Source organism: Fukomys damarensis, unplaced genomic scaffold (assembly GCF_012274545.1).
Source record: "Fukomys damarensis isolate Sample0158 unplaced genomic scaffold, DMR_v1.0_HiC HiC_scaffold_14, whole genome shotgun sequence".
NCBI lineage: Eukaryota > Metazoa > Chordata > Mammalia > Rodentia > Bathyergidae > Fukomys > Fukomys damarensis.
The window spans coordinates 69,238,441-69,257,504 of record NW_022900926.1 but is presented as its reverse complement, the minus strand read 5'-3'; the positions used below and the strand labels follow the sequence as shown (position 1 = coordinate 69,257,504).

Genomic DNA, 19,064 nt, shown 5'->3' with positions numbered 1-19,064 from the left:
TTTACTTTTTATTTTTACTGCGTATAAGTTTTGTGAAGCTCATTGCTGTTTAATAAAGATATTTGAATATGCTGAAACTATGTTTAATGAAATTAAGTTGTTCATATGGAAAAGGCCTAACGTGGTAAGAAGTACTATTTAGGGAAGCGTGAGTAATGTAAGCAGGTGGTGTGCAATACTAATGTATTTCATCCTTACACTTACAATAAGCACATGATGCAGGGACAGAGGAAAAAATGGAAGCACCAAAAAAGTAAAACTCCTGATCAAGCTAATTGTACTGTCAGGGAGAGGCAGGATGCTTGGACTCCACACCACCCCCACCACCCCGCCCCGTGCTCATCTGCTGTTGTCTGCCCTCTCTTGGCTTCATTCATGTGTTCGTATATGTCTCCTTAATTCCCCTCTCATTTTCTTTTACGTAAAAAGTCACAAATCAGAAAATGCTTTTCTTCTTTGACTTTATGTGGAATAGTGCTCTGGACCCAGAAATGAGTAATATCCACTGAAAATAGTAATACTATTAATCAGGCATCTTATTTTACAGTTAAAAACAGAATGGAAGAACTTATCTTTCTCATACTGACTTATTTTTCAGGTGTTTTTGGAATCTGTAGTGAACCTTATATGAAGTATGTGTGGAACGGTCAACTTCTGGATATAATTAAAAATACTGTGCACCGTGACTGGTTGTTATATATTATTCATGGGTTCTGTGGACAGTCGAGTATCCTTTTTGTAAAAGCTTAAGATACTTATTGCTATACCAATTTGTAGAAAAATTCATCCATATTATAAGATTATAGCTGTCACTCTATACAGCCCAACAGGAAAATTTACCCATGATGCCATGTAGTAGAAGACAAAGAAGAGAGCAGACTGAACAGAGCTGTTAGGCATACAGAAAAAAATAAACAAGGAACAAAATGCTATGTGCATAGCAAATGATATAGGTAATAGGGGCCATGCCTACCTTGGAGTAGGCGCGGAGTCCTTGATGGGTGGGTAGAGAGGATGAGACAGGCCCATGGAAACAGAACTTGACCTAAGACCTAAACAGGAGTCAGGCCTTACCAGTGGGAGAGGGGTTAGACTGGCAAGAAAGAGAGACATAGAGATTGTGGTTAGGGGAAGCACCATGAAGGTAGAAGGAAAACTTCATGGCTTGTGTATAAAACTCCCAGGGTGGAAGGAGATTGCAGGTGAGAGACCTATTGCCAGTCACCAGTGTGCCTTGGTCGTTACGCTAAAGACTTTGGGTTTTGTGCTGGAACTCTTGGAAGTTTTTATTTATGATAATGAAGTATATGAAGGATTTAGAAAGCTTGAGTTGACAGCCATTTTCAAGACTGAGTAAAAGTGAGACTAGAATAAGAGACAATGAGTTAGAAAAAGCCATTTCAAGGATAATACAATGAAGCCTGGATTGGAAGGGGGCTGTCTTAGTCACTTTCCTTGTCACTAAGATGCAATACCAGATCACCGCAACTTAAAGGAGGAGAAATTTACTTTGGTTCACAGTTTGGGGAGGTTTCAGTCCATAGTCCACCGGCTCCAAGGCAGGGCAGCATAGCAGAGGCATATGAGATAGGAAAGGGTGCTCATGTCATGGTAACCAGGAATGGTAGCCAAGAAGCAGAGAGCTGATCAGAGGACAAGCCAAGAAGAGAGATATAACCCTCCGGTTCACATCCCACCCACAGGGACACACAGCAGTTCAGTTCTAATGTGCCATAATCCAGTCACCTCCCAACAGCCCCACATTTGAGTGCATGGGACTTTGGGGGGACATCTAGATAGAAATCATAACACAGGCATAACAGATTAGAAGTAGGTTGAACCTAGGATTCAGTTTCATGACCTTTTTTTCTAATGTAGTTTTTAACTTTCATGTAATTTCCAGCTACTGTTAAGTCCTTTGAAGAAAGTCCAAATGTTAACGAAGTTTAGGAGAGCATTGTATACTGACTAGAATTGGGTTTCGGTATTTGTCACTTTCTCAGATAATAAAAGGAACTTATCCACTGGTGGCTTTTTTACTTGACATTCTTCCTTATGTCTTAGATGTAAGACGTTAGAGGAAAGCTTTAAAGGAGTGGTTATTGAGTCCACAATGTGGGTGAATGTGGCTATGATGTGCCTTCTTTTGCTGGAGCATTTTGGAAGGAGCGGAACTAACGTGTGCAGCCAGAGAGGTAGCCTTGGAAGAGGGCATTGCTGCCTCTTTGTGACAAGTGAGGGAGAGGAGAGGCTAGATGCAGACATGGGGATTTTGAAATGGATGAATGAGATGGATGTGCTGTATTTGAAAATCAGGCTTGTTACTCTATAAGCATTTTCAACAGTGAGTAGTAGTTATCTGCTCGATGAGTCAGGCTGTCATGGGATTTGTTACTTTTGTCTGTTTCCAAAAATGAAATTTGCCTGTGAAGAACTCAAGTTTTTCACTACCAAAGAGTATGCGCAGTGGTTTCTAAAAGCCATTTCTAGAATATAATTCTAAACTGTTTTGTATTTCTAAGACTTAGCTCAGGGCCTGGCATGTATTAAGTATGTTTGTTTTTTAAAAGAGCAGACAGTACCACAAATCATCATTTTATCACTTTACGTGATGAGTCTAGTCTCTTGATTACCAAGCATTTCATGAATTCTAGGAACTAGAGATGATGAAAGTAATTATTGTGTATTAAATATGTACCACACATGAGAGTTTTCCATGTGTTACCTCATTTTATCTTCCAATCACCTAGCAAAAGTAAAAGGTTGAGTATCCTATGCTTAAGCTGGTGCTGAGATTTTTTTCAGATTTTGAAGTTTTTGAATTTTACATTTTTGGATTGGGATTGTTAAACCTGTAGCTGCATTTTAATTACTTTATTTTTTACAGTAAGATTGGCTCAGAGAGTTAAATAAGATTATATAACTAATGAAGTGAGTGCTCAGTAAGCTGTTCACAGTAGTTCATTCTGTGTTCCAGTTGTAGCTGCTTTTAGAGTATTATATCCAATCACTCAGTATTATATATTGCTTTATTAATTTAAGCATCTCACTAAATGACACATGCTTTCTCATGGAGGCATGATTGAAGGAAGACTAAGGAAGGATTAATTGTACTCATTTACATCCTTCCCCTGGCTGTAATGAGAGATTTCCCTGCCAGTACCTCTGCACTTGGTTGCCACTTCCCCTGAGACTTGTAGGAACCACTCACCTCTGGTTTTTCCATTGTACCTGCACAGTTCTGAAGAATAATTTACCCATTGCTGTCCTGTCCTCAGGTAGAGGTTTTGGTGGCTCTAAGGCACTGGACAAAATGGATTTAAGTACATACGTGAGGCACAATAATTCTCTTGGTTTTGTGTGACAGTCATGAACGGTAAACAACTTTAACTTGATTTCTAAGAGCTATTGATCTATGGGCGACCTGTGTATGTCACTCTAATAGCTAGAAGATCCAGCAAGTTCGCTGGAACCCGTTTTCTCAAGAGAGGTGCAAACTGTGAGGTAAGATGACAAACAGCATGGTTGCTGACATTGTAAGCTGTTACACCAGCTTTTGTGACATACGTAAAGCAAAGTAGAATTTCAAAAAGTGGAATTTCTCAGTCTGGGAAGTATCACAAGAATAATGAATTCTCCTGAGTAGGTGAAACTTGAGAGAAATATGACTAATACACAAATGTTGTGGAAGATCAGCTATCTTAGGAAGAATTATGCCGTACAACTATGAAATGTTTAATACTCTGGGGGATGAGCCATTTTTAAAGATGAAAAAAATATAGTATATGTTTAATGTAGAGATGAAAACAGCAAAGCAAACCATCTCTGCAGAAGGAGTAAGTAGTGGCGGAGGGCCCTCAACTTGGAGACTTCATTCATGGTGAGGAGACAGAGTAGGGCAAGGCCTGGGAAACCCTTTGCCCCTTCCATGTTTCCCCCAGCCTTTTCCACTGTTCATGCTTGTTGGAGAAAAACAACAGAGATCCACCCTTTCTGCCATCAGCCACATCGACTGTTTGAAATGCTCCATTTCTGCCTGATAAGCAGCTTGAGTTTTGAGCAGATGTGAAATCGAACAGACAGGTTGAGTGAGACACTGGCTTTTGATCCTGGCTTGAAATAGCAGCCTTGTACTTACGATTATATCAGCACTGGAAGTTGTAGTGGTACTTTAAGAAAAATCAGAATTCTGCAGCTATCTTATTTACTTTTGGCTATTCAAAAGATACTAAAACGTGTTATTAAATGCCTCTCATATTATTCTGTGTTATATCCTTATATACTTTTATAAGTAAAGCTACCACCAAATATTTCCCCCCTTTTTCTCTTCTGCCTAGCAGGTACTATTTGAAACTCATTCTTATGTCATTTCTTTCCTCTTTGATCTTCTGAGTTGAATTTTACATCATTCTGGTCTCCTCGTCACTATATAACTTCATGTAATTTTTTTCTTTTCTCTCCTTCCTCACCGTTTGTACCAGTCAAGCTGTTCTCTGTTACTTGTTATTAGCTATTTAATTTCATGTTTTGCCTAGTCTACTCTTTACTACATTTAATTGCTTTTTTTTTTGACTGTTCAAATAAAAAATTTATTTTATCACTAAAATATGTACCCTCAGAATCCTCCTCCTCACTTCAAACACTCGTGTCCCGTCACTCGTGCCACTTTCTGACATGCTTATGAAAGTCCTCTTTCATTAGTGTCTTTACTGTTCTGGCTGCCTTGATCTCCTGAATCAATTCAAAACATTAGAGACAGGGCCTTGCTGTGTAATACAGACTGGTCTTGAAATCTCTACGTAGCTGAGGCAGTTCTCCTGCCTCAGCCTCCCAAATGTTAGGATTTCAGGCACGTGCCACCATGCCTGGTGAATTGCTTTTCTTTATTCCATTTTAATGGTTTTGTTTTTGTACTATGCACATTAAATACTGACAGCATTTACTTCTTTTAAAACCTGCAAAGAATAGGCATTATAATTTCGTTGTATTCTTGACTTTTTTCATTAAACAGTTCTAAGAATATAAAATATCTTTAAATGTATCTCTCTCTCCAGGGTGATGTTGCCAATGAAGTAGAGACTGAGCAGATACTCTGCGATGCGTCTGTGATGTCATTTACTGCAGGAAGTTACTCTTCTTATGTGCAAGTTAGAGGCTCGGTTCCCCTGTACTGGTCCCAGGACATCTCCACCATGATGCCCAAACCCCCTATTACATGTGCGTGCTATAGGCTTTTTAACAGTAGCTCCTCTGTGCTCACTTTAGGGATAATGAACTGTTACCACAGAAATCCAATAAATGCTTGGGTTCTAAGGTAGGCAATTTAGAAGAGTAATTTATTATTTTTATACAATAGATTTATACTTCATTTTGACAGTTGTGTATCTCTTCAGAAAAGTAAGAAAGATTCACATTTATAAATACATAATGAGTGTTAGCAATTTGAGAGGGATTTGGGAAGCAAAACTGCCAGATTAGTTGAATTCTATTCTTCGAACATTAAAAAAATTGCAGTTCTTTTACCTTGACCTTCTAATTTTCACTCAGGCGTTTATCCATCTTTCTCTTCCTCAGTGGACCAAGCAGATCCATTTGCACATGTGGCTGCTCTGCACTTTGACCAGATGCTTCAGAGGTTTGGCTCCCCCATCATCATCCTGAACTTGGTGAAGGTACAGTGTGCTCATCAGCCCCCAGGACAGCCCTCTCAGCACAAGCTCTGCTCTGCCTCTGCTAGCAGAGCGACTTGTAGGTTACCATGTTGTGACTGCCCATGTGTCTGAGCCATCTCAGTTGCAGTGGGTTCCACATGGCCTCTTCCTTATGAGTCTGGAGGAATCAGCAGTGTGTTTCCAAGGTGGGGAAAGTGACTCAGAGTCAAGCTCAGGATACTCTTGTGGGTTGGATGTATGGGAAACTTCTGCTTTGGTTCCTAGAACTAGAGAAGGAAGCTTAAAGATCAAACTGCTGCAGCCTCACTTCAGTACAGCCAGCTGTTTGGTGATCTTAAAAATTCTAGCCGGGCGTGGTGGCGCGCGTCTGTAATCCCAGCACTCAGGAGGCTGAGGCAGGAGGATCACTGTGAGTTTGAGACCAGCCTGGGCTACATAGTGAGTTCCAGGTCAGTCTCAACTACATAGTGAGACCCTGTCTCAAAAAAACAAAACAAAACAAAAAAAAGATTTCTAAAACACATTAATAGGCAGTGTGAAGACCAAAAGCTACATTAGGAAGTTGAGGCTCTGTTGTGGCTCTGAAATCAGGCAGGCGTGTAAGAAGCTCGGACTAAGAGCTGTCCTTTACCTGTAGTTCTGTGCTTCTCTGTCAGTGCACACTGGTCAATATATCTTACATGTATGAGCAGGCATGGAAGTCATAGGCCTCAATGGAAGGCAGGGCCACCACACCAAAAAGTAATCAGTTTAACCTGTTACAACCAAGCAAACCCAAGGAATCTCAGCCAGCAACCAAGAAGACCTAGAGAATGTAAAAAAATGAAACTTTAAGTTGCAGTTGTTGCTGTACCAACAATGTAGTAGCAAGTTTATTCTGAAAGTTTGGTTAATAAATACAGGTCAGTTTAATAAAAAAGGAATCTGTCCATTTAGTCATTTAGTAAGTTTTTTTTTTTTTTAGTTTCCTCTGCACTGAGGCAAATTCCTGCCTTTATGAAGCTGTCATTCTAATGGAGGAGATGGTGTAATAATGTAGAGAGCTCCAATGGAAGAGGAGCCTTCCCTGGAGACGGGAATCTGTCTCAACCAGAAGAAAGAGAAATTGTGAGGTCAAGGAGAGAGAGTAGCCTTCGATTTGGACAGAAGGGCCTGCACCTGCCTCTTCCTGACAGTTTTAATTTCTCTTAAAGATAGAAAGAAAGGTCATCTGCTGAGAGTGGAAGTTTGAGGATGGTAGAGAAGATGTAATATTCTCATGTAAAATTAACTAGAAACATTGAGGCAGTACTAAGAGCCACTTTCAAATTGGCAACAATGATTTCTTAAGTGGAGCCATTCTTCCATGACTTGCCACGACCCCCACCACCCCTGCAGGGCTCGTGTGTAGGTCTAAGCATGTAATTGGGCTCGGTTAGTTTTGCTGGACAGCTATGCCCTAAAAAGACAGGGTCAAAGGTCTTTTGGATATTGACAATAAGATGAGAAGTAGGCCGTGAAAGCTGCGCTAGATAAGGAGAGGGGGCGAGAGCTGGGGGACAAGGTTGAGGTCCTTGTGAGGCAGGGCACGTATAGCATAAGCAATCCAAAAATGAAAGAGATTCTGAATAAGAAAAGGTGAAGACAGAGTAGTTATGTGATCGTGATGCAAGTGTGACCCTTAGTTCTGATTTGTCAGCTTCATTGGATTACCAGCTGCCTGCCGAGCCAATTTGTAAAGCACACCTTGGGTGTGTCTGGGTGATTCACAGAGGTGTGACCTTGGTGCTGTAACGGTCCCTCCTTCACTTCTGTCTGACATTCTTGCTGCTCTGCTTCCCAGTATCTCTGATCCTTATCTCTGCCCTTCTGCTGTGGTGTTTCCGCTTTGGAGCCAGCTGGTCCTAGACTGAAACTTCTAAGTTGTGGGTGTCAAGTATTGTGTCCAGTGATAAGAAAGCTGACGAGTACAGCTAGAGTGTAATGCTGAGGGTCACCCAGGAGGGAGGCAAGGCCAGATGAGTGAGATGACATTCCAGGAGTAGACTGCAGTATAACAGAGCACCTAGGCTCAAAGGAGGTGTGTGTGTGTGTGTGTGGTGTGTTTAAGAGGATGGAGGAATATGGCCCACAAGTGACAGGCGTTGGGAGAGGAGGGAGTCAGTTGGCTCCATTTCTTCGTATGATTATATCCTATCAGGGATTGCCTTTATAAAATCTTTCAGACATTAAATGCATCATTTTAAAGATATTTTACATTAATTCAAAGCTTCCTGTTCACATCTGTCTCTGTTAACTCAATATAAGGTAATAGCTAGATAATCTGTAACCTTAGGTTAGTATTGAACAATAGCTAATATACATAGTTGACGAGTGAAAGTAGGAAATTTTAATAATGAAAACTCTAATGAACACTTTTCTAGTAAATGCATAGAAAGTAAGATGATATTCATATAGAAATAAGTTATTACTGAAGCATTGAGTTTCAGAGCATTACTGGAGTATAATCTACAACTAAATTAGTGGATCTTGTCTTACCAGAATCCTTATAGTGTGGTTGAAAAGCTCCAGTTAAATGGAAATTCAGGTCTGAAGTGCTTGAAGTCCCTATTAATTTTGCACATCCAGAAATACTGTCATGTACATGTGACTGTAAACTGCACTTGTTCCAAACCAGGCCTGTTTTACCCACCCATAGTATGCCAGTCATTGAAACAAGTTTTGCAAGAGATCGAGTTTATTTATGAGGTTCCCAGGTGTGTAGAGACAGGAGAGCTAGCCTCAGATCTACCTTCCTCAGCCTAGAGTTTAGGGTTACATAGGGACTAAAGTCCATATGGACCTGGTGGTCTAAGGCTGAGGAAAGGGGATTGGAAATAAGAAATTGGTGTCCTGTGTTTTGAGTGATCAGGCCTCATGGCTTTTCCTAGGATTCATTTTCAGATAATGGCAGCATTCTCATGCTCTGAGGTGGAGTTTTAGGTCCCTGATGTCAGAAAAATCATGCATCAGACCCTTTTGCAGGGATCAGTGGTTTCAGTTGGTTTGAGATGGACAAGAGCAGCCTCCAGTTTCCTGGAAAGCAATTTCAGCATCGTGGCCAATACATTAGAAGTATTACCTGTTACAAAGCTAGTGGGGCTGTATTGCTTAGCTCTATGACCTGTAAAAAGTGATGAATGCTAATAACTCAGAAGCTACCAAAGCTGGAAGATTTATTCAGATTTTTCCTTGGTTTTGTTCCTCCCAGATACATTTGTTTTTGAAAACTTTAAGCCAGTCAAATTGTAGAATTATACTTGTTTATGTTCCATTGTAAAGAAAAAACTCCTGACTGTAAGTAGATAATAACTACAGAATGAGTTGGAGATTAAGTTGTGATTCTGTTGTTTTGTCATTAGTAATTTTATTCCTAAAATATAATAGTGTACTTATCTTTTTAACTTGAATGACCATATGTGCTTAAGGAGTCAAAGCATGCATATGTGTATAGGGTAATATGAGGCATGTTAATTCTTTGTTCTACTGCCATAAGAAGTAATGAAAGTGAAATACTTCCCTTGGTTTCTTTTCTCTTTTGACCTGTGTTATAAACTCCCTAGTTGTGGAACTTTGGGGCATGTTGAAAGACGGTTGGCAGCAGTCCCTGTGCCTTCACAGTAGCCCTGGGTAGCAGTAGGAAGCCAGCCCAGGATCATACACAGCTGTACATCAGAGTGCGTTTAACCTGGGAGATCACAGAGCCCGTTGACATATATAGATGAACTTTGTTCTTGGTAGTTAAAGGGGTCTGCAGCCCCCCAAAGATGGACTAAACAATCCATGAACATTAATCCCCCATAGAAAGTGCCTAAAGCAGGTTCTTTATGAAAAGCTAATTGAAGGTTGATTAAATAACCTTTTCTCTCCATCTCATAAAATGGCTGATACTATATAACAGTTTCAGAAAGTTTGTTTCTGCAGTTGATGTAAAGTGCTTCTGAGGAAAATGTCCAGATAATGTAATTTGATTTTCTCATATAAGGATTCAGCAAAATATATTTTAACCCTAAAAAGATTTAACAATGTTCTTCATTCTTGTCTAATTGTACCATTGGATTTATTCAGCTGTGCAGAATAGATACCCTGTTTTGTTTCCACAGTGGTCATATAATTAAATTCATGTTAATTGCAAAGTAATCTCCATGACTGAAAACAGCACAGAACTATTTTGATGCCAATGATAATGCCTTAACACTTTTTCTATGCCACTATCACAGAATTGTTTTTCTCAACAAAGGCCTGATCAGAACAATAACAAAATGGCTAATTTGTATTGAATATTTATCACATGCCTTACACTCTGATGAGAACTTACCATGTTTTGACTCACTTAACCCTCATATTATGCATTGAGGGAGAGAAGATTGTTGCCCCACTTTATAGATAGCAGAATGGAGACTGACAGCCTGCCCCACGGGTAGTGATTAGCAGATGCCTCTTTGTTACAGACCCATACAGGTGAGCACCTGTCCCTAGGATGAAAGGTAGTATGAGAGCCAGAGAGAGGCTGCAGGCAGGGAGGCAAAGGGTCCCAGGACACTGCTCAGCCTTACTTCCTTCTGCCACATTTTTTTTTCTTTTTATTGAGTTTATTGGTACAATCTAGGTATACAGTACAGTTACATTCATTGTTGGGATCCTGTACCTTTACATGACAGGTCTTGATTCTTATTTTTTCCCCTTGTCCCTGCCCTCCCTTCACCCCCTCCTCCCCTCCCCATTTACAAACACTTTATTTACATTTTTTCGTTTTCTCACATTTTTTCCTCTCCCTTATTACCTTTCCCCCACCCTTCCCACTTTCCCTACACCTTTAGCCCTTTACTTCCTATTTCACATTATTAATTATCTCATTAGGATCTTGTGTACTATTATAGTTTTCACACCAGAAAAACTATTCAGTATTTACACATGTGTGGCTTATTTATTTCACATAAGAGTATATCCTAATATGTATCCATTTTCCTGTGAATGAATCTAATTTCTCATTCTTTATGGCTAAGTAGTATTCCATTTTATAGAAAAACCACATCATCTTTATCCAGTTTCCAACTGATGAGCAAATGGGCTCTTTCCAAGTTTTAGCTATTACAAACTGTGCCGCTATAAACATTGGTATGCATATATCACTGTGGTATGATTCTTTTAATTCTTTTGGAAAGATACCCAGGAGAGGGATGGCTGGGTCAAATGGAACCTCTAGTCCCAGCTCTTTGAGGTATCTCTATATGTCCTTTCTTTTCTAACTCTGCCTTATTTGTACAAAATAAAAAAACAACAGTAAACTGGAAATTTTCGGATAAACTAATCTAAAAACAGTCAGAATGAATAATTTAGAACTCTAGGATTCAGCAAAATATGACTAATCTGTGACTTTATGCATAATTATAATGATCAGTTAAAGAAATCTCTGCATGAAAATTAAAAATAAGGAATCCTAAAATGATAAAACTAAAAGGAAAGTAAAAGAGAAAAGGCAATGATGTAAAATTAAAATAATCCTTAATTCTGAAGATGAAAATTTGTGAAAAATATAAAAGGAAAGTAAAAGAGAAAAGGCAATGATGTAAAATTAAAATAATCCTTAATTCTGAAGATGAAAATGGTCCCTGAGCATATTTAAATTGCTTCTTGCTCTTATAGTCTTATATTACTCTTTTTTTTTCATTATTTAGACAATACTTTATTAGTTTCTGTAATCAAACCCACGTAGATATGACCTTACTTATTTAATACAGTGTGCTACCCCTGTACAAATGGGAAAAAAATGAACATTTCTAGACCAATATGGCTGTTAATTTCTGTACAATGCCAACTCAACACAGTAAACTGGGATAACTTTTTCCAAAGTTGACAGCACAGTTAAAGTTTCCAAAAATTCAAATTATATATATATATATGTATATATATGTGTATGTGTGTGTATATATATATATATATTTATTTATTTATTTATATAAAAAGACCAATAATAGCAGTATGTTATGCATCAACAGCAGCAGCAACTTTTCCAGGTTCTGCAGTCATCTGAACAAAATTACAGACATTTAGCACACTCCATTAAAAATACAAAGAAAAGAATAATACCCAGAAAACAGCAAAGTTCTATTACTGTTGTGGTACCTGGCACCCTTTTTTTTTTAAATTAGCATCTTAATCATCATCTAGAAAGAGAATATTCTATAGTAACATCATTAAAAATAGCTTTGATAAAGCACAGTCACTACTATGTATCATAAAGCAGGTACAAGATATTTTACATTCACAGAGGTATGATACAGTACTGTCCTGCATCTTTAATACTAGAATCAGTTTTGGTTTGAAATTTACTTTGTCTGCAAGTAAGATTGCTACCCCTGCTTTTTTCTGGGCTCCTGTTGCATGAAGAATTATTTCCCATCCTTTCACTTTCAGTCTGTGGGCTTCTTTTTGCACTAGGTGTGTTTCTTGTATACAACATATTGTTGGATTTTGCTTCTTAATCCATTCTGCCAGTCTGTTTCTCCTGATTGGTGAGTTGAGGCCATTGACATTGATGGTTATAACTGATATGTACTGACTTATTATTGTCATGTTATTGGCCTTTTTGTTGACTCTTTTTACTTTTTCACCTTCTCCTTTTCGTTTCTTGCCTTGCCTATTTGATTTGCTCTGTTGGGCCTCATGGTGTTGTTACCTTCATTGTCTTTTTCTAGGATGTTGCTTAGAATTGCTTGTAGTGCTGGTTTGGTAGTCTTGTAGTTTCTCAGGTGTCCTTTATCATGGAAGTATCTTATTTCCCCATCCATTTTGAAAGAGAGATTTGCAGATACATCAGTCTAGGTTGGAGGTTGTTCTCTTTTAGTACTTGAAATACCTCACTCCAGGCTCTTCTTGACCTGAGGGTTTGTGTTGAAAAGTCTGCTTTGATTCTGATGGGCTTTCCTTTGCATGTGTTTTGTTTCTTTTCTCTTACTGCTTCTAGTATTTTGTTCTTCTGTTGGGTTTCTGGGGTCTTGATTATTATATGTCTAGGTGTAGATTTTCTTTTAATTGTAGCTAGTTGGGGTCCTATATGCCTCAGTAATCTGAATGTCAAATTCTTCCCCTCTCTTTGGGAAGTTTTCTGTCATTAATTGTGCGAACAGCTTTTTTAAGTCAGTTGTATTTTCTCCTGCTACTTCATGAATTCCTATCAGTCTTATGTTATTCTTCTTTGCATCATCTAGGAGTTTTTGGATCGATTTCTCATGATCCCCTACTGTTTTTAAGAGACCTCTCTTTTCATGGTCACTGACTGCAATCTTATCTTCTATATCTGAGATTCTATCTTCACATTCTTTTATTCTGTTGCGTACTCTTTCAATGGAGTGTTTATAATCTCCTGGATATCTGCTTGAATCTGTTTTATGGATTCCATTTCTTTCCTGTGTTGGACGTTTATTGTTTCCATTTCTTTCTTATGCTGGGCCTTCATGGCTTCTATCGTGGTCCTGAGCTCATCTATTTTTTTGTCAGTTTCTGTTCTAGAGTCTCAAATCATGACTTTTATTTTGCTCACCATCTTTATGGTTTTTTGGGAAATTATTTCTGTTTGAATTTTTCTAGAGCCTGATTGATCTATTTTGTTACTTCCTGTGTTTTGAGTTCAGGGTGTCCTGGTGGTTCACTGTTGGCCTTTTCATCCTCATTTGCCCTAGTGTTTGCCATTGGTGAACTGGAAGTCTGTCTTTGTGTCTTGCTTAAGTGTTTTCTCATTTTTATTTTTGTTGTCGGGCTGTCCTTGGTTTAATCTCTGGGTTATCACCCAAATCTTCTTGATATAGTTGTGCCCTAGCTTCTGGGTCTGTAACAACCCACGGACATTCTCATCTTCATAACATCAGAGAAAACAGTTCATCGAATCAACCACAATCCTTTATCCCAGCTGATACAATCAGCAACATAATATGATGAAGCACGACTTGGAAACTGACCACCTGTGTTAGTCACTAGTCTATCACCTTTAAACCATTTGAATTAAATTGAAATCAAGAAGTAGTCCAAAACATGTCTGCAGTGAACAAACTTTTCAATATAGTATATTTACCATTTAGGATGGGGGCTCAGACAGAGCTAGGATGCAAGACCCCTGATCTCAGCTAGCTGCATAACCCCATGATGCAGACAGACCTTCTGCCACTTTTAATAGGAAGAACACACCTGCCCTCTTTCCTCTCAGGGTTTTTGAAAGGCTATGGGAGTACTCTGCTCTGCAGATTAGTTTAGAGATTGTCCAGCCAGATCCAGTTGATCTCTCACTGGCCTCAGGTGGTGGTGGTTGGAGGCCCTAGGGTGGGGAGCGTCTCCTCTGTGGGAGTGGCTGTGGGGTGTGTGGGCTGGGCCCAGGTGGGGTGAGCTGGGTGTCTGGAGGCTGCAGGGAATTCAGCTGGGGAAAATCTGTTATCTTCAGCATCTGAAAGCTCTTGAGGGACGTAGGTCAGTGGTGCCGAGCCTGCCTAGCAAGTGCTCATTGTCTGTTGACTCTAATGAAAGATGTGTATTATTTTCATTTTAGTAGATAGGTTTCATATTTGAGATTTGAGCTTTTCTGTCTTTGGGTAAGAAGTAAAACTGTTTAAAGATTGTCCTTCTGACTTAAGGAAATTAAGCTGATGTGTTTACATTTAAATTTTTTTAAATAATTTTTTTGTTTCACAAAGGAGAGAGAGAAAAGAAAGCATGAAAGAATTCTAAGTGAAGAACTAGTTGCTGCTGTGACCTATCTTAATCAGTTTTTGCCTCCTGAGCACACCATTGTCTACATTCCTTGGGATATGGCCAAGTACACCAAAAGGTGAGTAGTGCTCTTGTCTGCTTGTGACAGTTCTTTTTGTGGTAACAGATTGCAGGTCTCTGGTAAAATGAATGTTACTCTTTGAGTTTCCTTCATAAACCTGCTAAGGGGCTCTTTCCAGTGCTTAAATGAATTGATTAAAAAATTTTTTTGCCTATTTATGCTATTTGGGAATTCTGTTTGAAGAATCTAGTCACTTCCGAACATCGCTACCATTCTTAAAGGGTTTAGTTTCCTTTTTCTGTTTCATTCTGTCAGCCTGCCCTATAGTAACTCCTGACTGTTCATAGTAAGTCTAGGCTCCTTAGTGTAATGTTACAGCCTTGTCATCTTGTTGCTTCCAGAATGTAATAATGTTTTATGTATAACGTTTCTGTTCCGGAAAATCAAATCTTTATTCTCTGCCCCAGATGTCCCAGCCAAGGTCCCATTCTTGAGCCTTTGTTCCTGTTGCGGCTCACCTTCCGTGGGATACCCCCTCCCCTTTATTGGTCAAGATGCGATTCAAACTCATCTCTTCTAAGGAACGTTCTTTAGATCTTTCATTCATTTGCTATGCATTATATAAGCACAAGTATATTTAAAATTTTTTTAATGTTACCCATATTGTTTTGTACTTGACTCATAGTGCTTTTTCTAAAGTATTTTATCTAGTTAGACACACATATTTTGCCAGATTTTATGGATTTTGATTGTTCCAGTTAATATTAATTTATTTCCTAATTTTTTTCTTCCTCTGCCGTTCATACTGTGTGTGGTGCCCTTGACGCAGTCATTTTATGAAAGTCATTTACTGACTTGATTGACAACTCTTCAGCAGCGAAACACTTTGGAAAAAGCTTTTGTGGGGAAGGCCTTTTCCAAGATTACGGAATGCCAATATGTGATACTCAGTGACAAGTCCTGTAGGTCTCTGCTGCATCAAATGTTGTTAGTTGTTAAGTACACACTATGTTTCTGACATTAATTATTACAGTGTTCCTGTTAAGTCAAGCCAAGAGTTTTTAAAAAAAAAAAAAAGAATATAATTGCTTTGGAATTTATTTGCTTTAAATTATGAGAGTAAATATGTATTAGAATTTAGGTTCTTCTCACTTGTCCATTTTTTCTTCTTTCCCCAGCAAGCTGTGCAATGTTCTTGATCGACTGAATGTGATTGCAGAAAGTGTGGTGAAGAAAACAGGTTTCTTTGTAAACCGCCCTGACTCTTACTGTAGCATTTTAAGGCCAGATGAAAAGTAAGTATAGATTTAAAGGCTTTAGACCAAGATTTTGTTCTTACAGACAACAATATTCTACCTCTGAATAGTCTGTACTACTTGGTAGGTGGATGAAGTTAGTACTTTGAGGAGGCAAGCTGCCAACATAGGCAGGTGTGATACTAAATGTTCACTGTGGGCCTGCGATTCGTCTAGTGGCTATGTAAACTGGGATGGAGGCTGTGGGGGCTGAGCTTCTGCTTTGTGAGAGAAACATGGAATAAAATATGTTTGTAAGATAAACTTTTCAACAGTGAATACTGTTGTTCCATAATTAGTAGGATCGGGAATTTTTTATGCTGGCTTAAACATTAGTATTTTTATGAAAACTAGCTATTATTTATAATTGCGTGCTCACAAATCTTCATTACTACTTTTTGAGCTTTTTCAGATCAAGGATCTATGCCTTGTAAAGGATCAATATATTTTCAGCCTTTTGTTTTTAATTAACATAGTTAACTACAACAGGCAAACAATAAAAACCTAAAAGCAATTAGTATATACCTTTGGAAGTAATTAGTTTGTTACAGTTTGCATTGTTGTAGTTTGAATGTTAGTCCATCTGTGACTCGGCCCCCGTAACTATTCCTAGGTTCCCAGGTTCAGTACTTCTAGAACTCAGAGGACTCAACTTCTTATTGTACTCTGAAAGTAACTTGCTATGTGGAAAGGATATGAAGTGAAATTAGTAAAGGAAAAAGATATGAGGGACAAATTCCAGAGAAAACTAGGCATAAGCTTCCAGAGTCGTCTTCCAGTGGAGTTGCATAGAACACAGTTCCCCTCCAAGCAAGTTCTGATGGCATCTTTGATGGTATCTATACAGGGCTGCCAGGCAGGAAAGCTGATTAGTTGGAACCTAGTCTTCAAGATAGCCTCTTCCAGGCATGTGTCAAAATTGCAGACTCCCCAAGGAAAGCAGATATTCAGCAAAAGCTGTGCTGTTTCTACAAATAATTGAGGCACTATGAGCTACTTATCAGTTCCGCAAATGGCAGAACTGTCCTCAAATCCAAGGTTCCAGGTGCCAGCCAAGGGCCATCCTTGTAAATAGGCCTTTCTTAGAATAGCTAATATCTGCCTAGCACCTTCTTGTAAAAAATTTAAGTAAAATGTTAGTATCGTGACAGTATTGTATAACATATTGCCATCCATTTGGGGAAAATAGGTAGTTTCTAAAAGGAACTGTGCAAAGACAGATTGCACAAGAATGGAACAAAGCCTTTGTAAAGAAATGCTGGAGGAGGTAGAAAATCCTAGTATCTAGTGGAGAAAGCTAAGGCATGGGATGTTTTATTAGAAAAGTACCCTGTGTAACAGGAAATGAGCTTGTAGACTGGTTAAACATTGGTGGCAAAGTGCCAGAGTTCAGGGTACCGGCATCATTCACACGCACCTTTTGTGAGAAGAACGTGGTGAGCAGCCTATCTCAATTGTTTGCCTGTTCACTCACCTCCAAGAATGAGAGTGCAGAATCAGCTGGCTGCCCAGGTACCTTCAGATCTGAAGAACTTTTATAATACTTATTTTTAAACACAGGTGGAATGAACTAGGAGGATGTGTGATACCCACTGGTCGCCTACAGGTACAGCTGAAAATATATTCATAATTAATAAAATTTGTATACACAATGTGTGTTTTCTGTAAGCAACTGAAGAGAGATAACACCTTAATTAATACAGAATTATTAATTCCTTGCTAATGATTTTTTTAATTGAGTTTATTGGTACATGTTAGGCATACAGTACAGTTATATGCATTATAGGGCTCTTGTACCTTTACATGACAGGTCTTGGTTCTCATTTAAAAGCCTTTTCCTAGTATTTAAATCTTACTGAAAGATGTGTAGCTAAAGTAATATGGCTTATGAATTTTTCTGTATATTAAGTTTCATTATTGGAAGTAGAAACACAAATAGGAATGTGAAAAGAATAAATCAGAACAACTTTGGAAAACAACCCAGTTTACACTATATTTGTTAACAGTGCTTTAAGAATGATATAGCTTTAACCATTGACTAGTTTGTACAATAAAGGAAATATATCAGAAAAAGTCCACACAGTATTTTACTAATTGGTAAATGTTACCGTTTTATCTTGTTAAGCTTTCAAAGAACTAAAGTCATATATGTAGTCATATATACATGTATGTGTATATATACATGTATGTATATATACATGTATATGTATATATACATGTATATATACATGTATATGTATATATACATGTATATGTATGCATGTATATTAGATTTATCATTGCTATTATGGCAATAAGTAAACAGCAAATTTAATCTTATATAATTTTTAGATGTTGTTTGTTATTTTTTATTTTTTTTAACACCAGAGATTGAATTTATTATTTTAACCTTTCACTTTGCTGAGAAATAATATTTTCCCACAGTCTTTCTTCTGTTTCTTTAATAAAAGCATTCTCGTGTAATACGAAGTAGTGTTGATTGAATAATGATTGAAAACCTTTAGCATTTCTCTTTAGACTGGCATTCTTCGAACCAACTGTGTGGACTGTTTAGATCGCACCAACACAGCGCAGTTTATGGTGGGAAAATGTGCGCTGGCTTACCAGCTGTATTCCTTGGGATTGATCGACAAACCTAATCTACAGTTTGATACAGATGCTGTTAGGTAAGCCTTATTTTGGCTGTTTGAATGCCAGCAATGACAGAAAGAAACTTGATTATTTATAAGGAATTTATGAACTCATCTACTTATCTTCTCAAAGACTATGTTGTCAGAAGATAGTGTTCAAATTAATTCTGTAATAAATATTTCCATTTAAAAAGATTTCTGTATCTTCTCTATGGTTTTGGTTTTAACTTTTTTGTGTGTTTGTTTTAATTATCAGTAAACTTTCTCTAGATAAATACAAAGTGCTTAGACAAACTAGTGGGTTAAAAAAAAATCCAGGTGACAAGAGCCTGTGGCTTCATACATTTTTAACTAAAGCTACAAGATGTAAAGACATGAAAGATTGATTCTTCAGTAGCGATTACTATTTACTAACTGTCCATTGACTCTGTGACACTGTATGAAAGTAAAATGACAGTTTTTAATGTTTTTCTGAGATTTTCATAAAGGCTCAGCTGAGGAAATGAAACAGCCTACATGTGACCAGATCCACAGATAGCACTGCATTGAAAATATTAATGGGCACACAAAGAAACACAGGTTTTATATATGTACATATATCTATGAAAAGACATAGTTTGTCTGTCTACTACAGTCAGAATGTTTGTGTCTCCCTCAAATTTTTATGCTGACTGTTTGAGCCCAGATT

The 19,064-nt window shown here is 38.1% G+C and overlaps 1 protein-coding gene across 2 annotated transcripts in view; it reads left to right on the top strand.

The window, feature by feature from the left end:
* Fig4 (FIG4 phosphoinositide 5-phosphatase) overlaps positions 1-19,064 on the top strand; it is an 87,960-nt gene that overhangs the window by 36,107 nt on the left and 32,789 nt on the right. The window contains exons 7-14 of one of the 2 annotated variants that reach the window (XM_010630820.3): positions 599-727; positions 3,404-3,504; positions 5,055-5,217; positions 5,575-5,672; positions 14,375-14,508; positions 15,630-15,746; positions 17,307-17,352; positions 18,264-18,412. In XM_010630820.3, coding sequence (XP_010629122.1) covers positions 599-727; positions 3,404-3,504; positions 5,055-5,217; positions 5,575-5,672; positions 14,375-14,508; positions 15,630-15,746; positions 17,307-17,352; positions 18,264-18,412 — 937 coding nt within the window. Of the gene's footprint in view, positions 1-598; positions 728-3,403; positions 3,505-5,054; positions 5,218-5,547; positions 5,673-14,374; positions 14,509-15,629; positions 15,747-17,306; positions 17,353-18,263; positions 18,413-19,064 lie in introns of both variants that reach the window. The other variant, XM_033763418.1, reaches the window with a different exon arrangement.